The 9119-nt window shown below is 38.4% G+C and overlaps 1 protein-coding gene across 1 annotated transcript; it reads right to left on the bottom strand.

Moving 5' to 3' along the window:
- Positions 1–806: 806 nt before the first annotated feature.
- On the bottom strand, positions 807–3101 carry LOC118821722. Its single transcript, XM_036590456.1, has 5 exons — positions 3043–3101; positions 1951–2457; positions 1675–1710; positions 1480–1575; positions 807–1383 (listed from the first exon to the last, which is right to left on the bottom strand). The coding sequence occupies exons 1-5, from the start codon at positions 3099–3101 to the stop codon at positions 807–809; spliced, it is 1275 nt and encodes a 424-aa protein (XP_036446349.1).
- Between the last annotated feature and the right edge of the window lie 6018 nt (positions 3102–9119).

Here is a 9119-nt window from a genome sequence, read left to right as displayed (position 1 = left end):
TAGCATTTTTCTGCACATTTTAGTGCACACTTTCCATTTATTTGCTTGTTTAACATTTTGGACAAAAGTAAAACATAAAATGTGATTTGCACAATTCTCTTCTTTATGTTTTATTTTAATTCCAGAATGTAAAATTCAGCAAATAAACAGTGAGTGAGCATTTAAATGTGCTGAAGGGGTGGTTAATTTTTTTCTCTGTTACAGTGCACTGCTGCTCAGACTGCACTTCAACACATAATGTGACCCATGTACACTTCTATAACATACATTTACATCTTCATGTAAAACTTGGTGTTGGATGAGGATGTTTTGAGCTATTACAAACTACAAAGTACTTCTTAATTATAAATTTAAAGTTCACAAATGACACTAATTGGTGGACCCCAGTTTTCATATCTGCTCTGGACAATCTAGGAACTTTCATAAACCGTTAGCCACTTAAATTTCTTTGATCCAGTTTTTCCTTTAACAGTAAAATGGCTGGTCTAGAATTTCCAGGTTCCTCTCGAATGTCTCTTCTCCTTCGCACAGAGAGTCATGGATCTTATCCCATGCCTCCATCTCGGAGTGCCACAGAGCTGATCTGGAGAAGATGAGCTGAGACGCTTTGCTTTTTTTCCCTTTGGCCAGGTTCCGACATTCATCACAGATGGTCTTAAGATCGATACCAATAAACAGAACATTTATAGCAACAGCCCCAACTCTGGCTGCTTTTGAAATGAATTGAGAAGAAACCTTTACTATGTCTCCAATGGGGATTTTTCTGGGCTACTTTAGCTTCTTTAAGTCCCATACAGACTAACCTCTTACCCGTCCGTACACCGTCCACTAGCGCTCAAAGCCTGTCCTTTCTGGACCATATCTTTAACGCTTTTGACCACCGCCCCAGTCGTGCCTATTGCTTTCACAGCCCCAAATGCTACACTGCCCTTGTCCATGTGTGGTGCAGGACGCTGACTTCTACCTATCTGCTCTAGACAATCTAGGACCTTATCCACATCCTCCTTAAAACTCTCAAAGATGTTGCTGGCCTTTTTCCCTTGTTTCTTCTTGATAGCCATTTTAGTAATGAAGGTGACTACGCTGTTGACTCCACTGAGAGCCCCCAACCCAAGCCCAGTGAATGTGAGGGCCAGGGATAATCCTCCAGTGACGGGGGCAAGAGCCAGGCCTGTGATGGACAAGGCACCTCCTGCAGCACCTACTGAACTTCCAGTCACAGCGGAAATTCTGGAGCCCTTCTTCAGTTTATCCAACTTGTCCTCGGTCTCTTTTAGACCTGATAGGAACTGATTCATTCTGGAGCGACATCCAGTGTATATGTCGATGAATTCCTGGGCTTTCCCATTAAACAGGAATGTCATCCTGAATGACTCGTCCATTCTGAAAGACGGTGAATGGGTTCATAACAGAGGTTGAGGAAGACAGAATGTAAAAGCAAAATTATTCAACAGAACCAAAATTTCACAAAATCATTACCTGATTTTGCTCAGCTGGCTCAAGTGGTCACTCATGTACATCCTGGTCCCAGTCATATTCAGCCTGAACCACAATGAAGGGTTGCAGATTTTCCATCTGCAATGGAAAGTTCAACTTATTGAAATATTCTTTTTATATAAAAATATAAAAAGACTTTATAACCCATAAAATTACACATGTATTGATAATACTTACATGTGAATGCCTATATCCTGCAATGGGCTCTCGTATCTGTAGAGAAGCAAACACAATTCTGTTTTCAGTATTTATCTATATGTTGTTGGAGGAAAAGAGGCAAAGAAACTTGGCAAGCAAACAGTTGCCAGCATGTAGTTTGGGTAGCAAGTATGCTAACTAACATTAGCTCATTATTTGCCATGTTGACTGTTTATAGTAGACTTTTCCTCCTTCTAAAGCTGTAATAACTGTAAGATATGTCTTGAACGTGGTATAAATGAATGAATCACTCACCTCATTCTCTCACAGAGCTGTTGTGTGACTGAGATGTATTTTTCCAGCTGGAAATTCAGAACCTCTACATTGTTGAGCCTCGGCAGGAAGAAAGCTTTCACATCCCTTTTGAAGAGGATGAGTAATGGAGAAACAGCTCTGGCAGTGGAGATCACAGAATACACAGCATTAGCACTCACTCCCTTCAGCAGGAAGATCTCCTCTGTGAATACACACAGTGAGGTCACTGCTAGCTGTTCCACTGCGTCTAGGAAGTGCTGAAGTTTCTCCAGCCCCTCCAGAGTGTCCTTCAGAACTGCCCCCAGCTCCTTCTCCAGCTTCTCCTCTGGCTTTGGCCATTTGAAACGGGCCTCTGAACGGCTTTTGATGCTACTTATCTTCTTTATCTCAGATGTTCTCTGATCAGTCCATTCTTTTTCTATTTCACAAAAGTCACTCACTGTTTTGATGTAAGTGAGCGTGTCCAAGATGTATTTCTGCAGTTGTTTCTCTGATTGGTCTCTGTTTCTAAAAAAGAATGAATGATGAGAATTCTTAATTCTTAATAAGGCATATAAACTGATCACCCTGTGATGCTAATTAGGTAATGTTTCTCTTAAGTGATAAAAACTTTACAATTTACATCTGAGTTCTGGCAGAATATGATAGCAGAATATTGTTTAATATCATTTTTAGTGGCCCACTGGTTCATAATGAGGAAATCAAAAACTGGAAGACATTTAAGAGGCGGGGCAAAAGTCATTAGATTTTGTTGGAAGTTTACAGGGCTGGAAAAACAAAAGAGAGAGATTACCCCAAAACTACTTAAAAACCAAGAAGAAGGCTTGAGCAAGACACAGCTCCAAGCTATACAAAAGTGTTTGCTCCAACAAACACGTCAAACTGACCTTCCTCTCATAATCACTGAGGAAGTGTTTTCTGATTATCTTTTATTTCACGTTTCTATTTCAGCCTTCGTTTGAGCGTGCTGCGTTCAGCATCCCCTTTGTTTGCCTTTTTCCCGCCGTTTTTTTTTTTTAATTTTCCACCTCAACTCCATTGTACGCAATCACCAAATTCACACTCCATCACCTCAATAAATTCATTTAAGACCCTTCCTCACGGGTTTTCCTCTCTGCACTTGGGTCAGCCTCCCTGCCGTCCCATAACATCATTTGATATAAGATAATCTAACTAACTTGAGGAGAGCCAAAAAAGAAAATAAGCAGAAGAAGTTTCCACAACTGAGTAAAGGAAAGGAAAGAAGATTTGCAGCTGCTGATGGTCTCAGAACAATGGACTGACCACCGTGAAAATTACGGTGACTTTGAATACATATTCGCTTATCAGTAATCAAATAGATTAGATATTGTAATCAATAACCAAATAGGAAGTATTGCCTAACAGAGAATATTAATTCTCTCACAAAGGGTCAGCCTTAATCTGTCTGTATAGGAGATTCTAGACACTGGAAAGCTTCTGGATTCACAGACAGGCCTGTGAGTACCTACTGACCCAGTGAAGAGAGGGGCAAGTTGACCTTGATAGGTAAAGCAGACTGGTAAAAACCGGGTGAAACCAGTTTTTAGGAGTGAGCTCAACATGCGATGGCCAAATTAATGGATGAAAGAGATGCACCTATTGGAGAATGAGCTAATATCATAGTTTGAGAAGTAAGTAAGGTGGGGGGATATCAAACTACCCCAGATAAACAGTACATAAACTGTTGTTTGGAAGACTGTTTGAGCAGTTGGGTCTCTCTGTGCCACTTAAAGCTGGAATAAAGAAGAAGCCTTTTTCCCTCTTTCCACAAACTCAGCGTCTGAAGACTCTTTCCTTTTTGACATCTTTTTAGAACTTAGACTTAAAACAGTTCTTAGTGAAAGTGTTTAGCCAGTATTAAAAGATTTCTTTTTATTCATAGTATTATGTTGGAGGCCTGGGGTTGAAGGGGATAACCTTTGGTCCCGACAAAAACCTGAAAGCTAGTCTCCTGAAAAGAGTGGAAGCTGAAATAAAGGTAAAGAGCGATCACATTAAATACTGAAAATGTTACTATATTTAGTTGTTGAGGCTTCTGTGTACAGTTTCTGTTTCATACTTTCTTTTTTTACTAATGTCAGAAAATGATAACTATCTGACTACACTAAACATGTTCACTTCTCAGGTATCTGCATCAAATGTAGTGTAAACCAGGTGTGAGTGATGAAAGATGAAGCTGCTTATCAGTAGATGCCGCCGAGGGCCTGACAGGCAGATCATAACAGATAAGAAAGTGAAACTAACTTTGTTCTGTTGAGCCACTGGGAGTGGGTGTGGTGCTCAGCTGCTGTTTTCTGTTCAAACTCTGTTGGTCAAATGGCATCAAGAGTCGACGGAAAATATGTAACACAAGGAAAACCAAACTTTCATTCCACGTTCAGTGAAACATGAGATTTACTGCGTACAAATATTTGTATTTTAAAGAGAATAAAATATAAACTTTTTTTTTTTGAGTAGGCTCAAACTATGTTTTTGGTAATAAAATGAGGCTGTTGTGATGTAATTGCAAAGGGTCTTTAGTGGCCATAAAGGGGCAGTCACTGCTGTTTCGCACTTTTGCCTCCTTGCATATGCATTTATAGGTGTTTCCCTGTCAAAGTGTAGAATACTGGAAGATTATAATGAAGCACTTATTCTGTTTTACTAAGACTGAGTAAATACTAATAATACTAATTTATTATTTTTGATGGGGAAAAATATCTATAAACATTTATTTATTTAACAGTGTTATAACATTGTTGGGAATAAAAAATAAACTAAAACCAGAGAGTTTTACTAAAAGTGTTAAACTACTATTTTCTAACATTTTGGGTGTAGTTTACACTCTTCAAAGTGTCTTAGGAGCTGGTTTTACCTAAATAATGATTTTGCCTAAATAATTTCTTTTCCATATGACTTAAAAGCACAACTGCTCAATAACTACATTACTAAATCTGCTCACTACTACATTATTTGCTCACACTGTGACTTCTGTGTGAGTTATTGAAGAAATATCAAAGCCATTCTTTGATGCACTACAAGTAGCAAAGGGGCACGATCAAAAGCATACAATTCCCAAACAACCAGACTGAATTAAAGACAGATTTTATCATTTCACACGGTTTCAAAAGGCACTCAGCACTCAGAACTCGAGTTCAGCTCAAACCACCAGCCGACGATGAACGTCTCAAAACAGAAAGTCAAAAAATCATTCATTTTCTCAAAGTAATGACTTATTATGTTAAATTATGACAAAAGTTCACATTAGTCATTCAAAATCTCAGAATAAAGTCATTATTTTGACCCGATGATTTATTAATGAAACCTCAGAACCTCAAAAAAAAACTTTTCTATAACAGGTTGGGGACGCATGTGAGACAAAAGAATTCACAGCAATGATCATGTATTAATTAGGAAGTTGTGCCTGTGTGCATAGACAGTCTTAATATATACGGTTCTAAATTAGCCACCCGACCAGCTCAAAGAGTCGATACGCTGTCAGCAGTCTATCCCGAGATTATACAGCATAATCAGAATATTTAGAAAATCAACAGAAATGCTTTTTGCAAGAGAAAATGACCATAAAGACAAATACAAATGAAACATTCTGGATTAAAAAATATGGAACATCTAAATTATACGTGCAGAGAGTTTGATCACAGCTATAAGAACGCTGCCCCACAGTACAGCAGTGAGGAGTGTGACGAGTGTGTGAAGTGTGCTGACTATTACAGTCACTGGCTAATTATTCCAAAACCTTATTAAACATGGCTGTAGTCCTCCACCATCAGCTTTACAAGACCTTCTTTTACTACCCACCTGGTTCTGGGGTCCATTTGGGTTGTGGCTGTAGACTGTGACACACTCTCCCTTTATTCTTAATGAAGTCTAAATCTTGGCATTTACTATGAAGACAGTGTTTTCATCTGATATGGAAAAGTGTTTCCCAAGACTGAAAAAAAGAAAACATTTAAATTGATTTAAAACAGAATAGCTGGAACAGTAAACAACTCATTTTCGTGTTGTTTTCCTGTTTGTTTGCTTGTCATGTTAACAATGTAGCATTTGGCCATGGTCGTATTGGCCACTGTACTTTCTTAGCATTTTCATGAACATGAAATATCTAAACATATAATTGAATGTGTTAATATATAAGTATAGTAATATATAATATATAAGGAGCAGTATAGTAATATATAAGTATAGTATAATTAAATAATGAGGTATGTAAGTCCTTAAAAATATTTTTAAGAAATATTTGCTTACTGTAGTTACACTTTGTCCAGTGTTGCTAGTAGAAATGAATGCGCTCCTCTGGATTTTTCTCCAGCATAATAAAGAGCACAGAACTCTCCAGCTTTCAAATAGAGCAGCTGGTTTAACTTTCCTTTTTGTTTCTAAAGGCAGGCGAGGTCGACTGGATATCACTGAAGGCCATCTCACTTTGTGGCATCCTTAAAATGCAGCAGAGAAATGTACCCTGTGTATCTGATGGAAAACCCTGATACCAGTCCAGACGCTTGCTGTTATGTGGTCCTCATTTGCAGAGGATCGCCTTTCAGTGGGGTGATCGTCAGTAACCTCTGTGCTCCCTTAGTGCAGCTTTATGCGGGTTCAGCAGTGGTCTTTTACCCGAAGTTACTTTAGATAAAAGCGAAGACCAATCAGAGTGGACAGGATTGTTCACAGCTGCCTGATCAGCTTGATGGAGAAGACAGTATTCAGGTGATAAAACCGTCTGTTTAAGAATTCAGCTTGTCATTGAACTGCGTTATGCCAGTAACCAGGATTGAGTCACTGAAAATTAGTTACTAAAAAAAGTTTTTTAATGAAAATTACGTAATATAGTTAAACACACTCAAATTATCTAAGCCACTTATCATCCTGGGTCACAGGGGGAGCTGGAGCCTATAGCAGCAGTCATTGGGCGGAAGGCAGGAAACACCCTGGCCAGTCCATCACAGGGCAGACACGTACATTCACAACTAGGGGCAATTTAATGTTTCCACTTGGCCTGACTGCATGTCTTTGGACTGTAGAAGGAAACCCACACAGACACTGGGAGAACTTCACACAGAAAGGATCCTGGTCGCCTGGCTGGGGAATCAAACCCAGGCCCTTCTTGCTGTGAGGTGACACTGCCACAGCGCTGCCTAATACTGTTATGGTAGTTCTTAAAAAAACAAAGTAATGAATACAAAAATGCTTATAAGAAATATAATAATAATAATAATAATAATAATAATAATAATAATGCAGTTTATGTTTTAGCTTTAAAAGGTACCAATGGACATTTATTTCTTTCAGGAACACAAATAAATACAGCCAAATATCAGAAAATCAAAAATGCCAGTGAGCATAAACAATGAAAATACATAGGAATGACATGTTCATTATAGAAATATAAGAATCATATATTCTTTTTATATTAAGAAAAATATAAAGAATAAAATAGATAAAAAGTGAAACAATTTTTCAGGACAAGATAAGGATTAAAAGATAAGAAAAAGGAAGAAAAAAACAGAGATAAACAATGAGCAGATAATGAGTAGATATGAATAAAGGAAATAATCATTTAACATAAATGTCGTCACAACAAGTCTAAGTGACTAAGTTTGTGAAAAGGCAGTCAGGAAGAGGTGTTTTTGGCCTGCAATGCTAAAAGCCCTATCAAAAGTGCGTAGTCTGAAAGGTGGGGCAGAAAGCAGGTAAAGAGGTGCCAGACTGAATAAACTTGTGTTATTTTTTCCTGCAAATCAAGATTGGATGAAAAGTTTGAATCTTTTTTTTTTTAACTTTTGTATTTTTACCCATTCTTTCTTCCATTTCTGTCATGACCAGTTCCCACCTAAGTCTACCCCTATCGAATGATTCTACCAGCCTTAGAGGGTAAGGTCTAACATCTGCTTCCCCCCAGACACAAGCCACATCTTTTCAAGCTCACACAACATCACTAAACAGCTGAGCACTCTTAGAGGAGAGTATTTATTTCTCAGCCCTGCTAGGTGAGCTAATGCTGGCTCTGAACGAACAATAGACAGAAACACCGTATAGTAGAGGTGGGGCAGCAAGGCCTGTTATGCCCATAATATATACAAACATGGCTGTGGCACTGCTGAGATGCAAAAAGATTCATACAATTTACAGCATGCTTTTGTTAGCCCCATTGATAACTGTGATTTCTGTACCTGTGTCTTGTCTACTAGTTGACAGGTCACACTGCTGACTCTGCCTCCCTCAGATCTCACCTCAGATTTGTTTTTACTACTACAATAGATAAAGCCACAGCTTTGTGAAATCTTTTGGTTTCTCTAATCACAGAAAATCTGGAAGATCTGTGTGTCTCTGATCTTCAAAGCACCAGGGTCCATTCAGCAGTTTGGTATGAGTAGATACCTGCAATTCCAGTCTAGGCGGGTTGTTTGTGAAGGTCAGAACATGAGTTTCTATCCTTTAGTTACAGTGATGTGATAAAAGCATTTGTCACCCTCTCCTATTTTTTTTTTTCCAAAAAAACAAATTTAATTAATAATTGGGATCAAATATCAATGGCTTGATTATTTCCAGTCCTGTTGAATCTAAAATCACTTATATAGAATCCTTCCAGCAATGTAAAGCAGGCTAAAAGGTTTCAATAAGCAGCACAATATGCTGCGATCAAAAGAAACTCTGGAAAATATGAGAACGAAATTATTGAAATTGAACATTACTTTGAAGCATTATCTCCAACAGAGAAGTTGGAACAGTGGTGAACGGTCTTCAGCCTAAGACAAACTGTTCTGAACTGAAAGTCTATTTATTTTCTGTTCTTCAGTTATGTAGCTCTTCAGCTGCACAACCATGTGGGACCTTTGTTGTCATATTTTTACTTCATAATGTACCACATGTTTCAAAAGGACACAGACAGGCCAGTCTGGAACCAACACTCTCTGATTACGCAGTCATGCTGTTGTTACACATACGAAATGTGGCTTGGTGCTGTTATGATGAAATAAGCTTGGATATCCCTGAAAAAGACAACACCTAAAAGGCAGCATTCTGCTCCAAAATACACTATATGGACAAAAGTATTGGGACACCTACTCATTACACCTACAGAAGAATCCCATTCTAAATCCATAGGCATTAATGTTGGTCCCCCTTTGCAGCTATAACAGCTTCCACTCTTC

Source organism: Colossoma macropomum, unplaced genomic scaffold (genome assembly GCF_904425465.1).
Source record: "Colossoma macropomum unplaced genomic scaffold, Colossoma_macropomum, whole genome shotgun sequence".
In the NCBI taxonomy this organism is placed as follows: domain Eukaryota; kingdom Metazoa; phylum Chordata; class Actinopteri; order Characiformes; family Serrasalmidae; genus Colossoma; species Colossoma macropomum.
Note: the sequence above shows the minus strand (reverse complement) of the source record. Positions and strands in the feature narration are given on the sequence as shown.

Excerpts from the sequence above, each read along its gene's own strand:
- LOC118821722 (XM_036590456.1), bottom strand. The coding sequence starts at position 3,101 with ATGTTATGGGACGGCAGGGAGGCTGACCCAAGTGCAGAGAGGAAAACC. Across the intron at positions 1,711-1,950 it reads CAGCTCTGTGAGAGAATGAG|ATACGAGAGCCCATTGCAGG; the intron begins GTGAGTGATTCA and ends GCTTCTCTACAG. Across the intron at positions 1,384-1,479 it reads AGCCAGCTGAGCAAAATCAG|AATGGACGAGTCATTCAGGA; the intron begins GTAATGATTTTG and ends ACCGTCTTTCAG.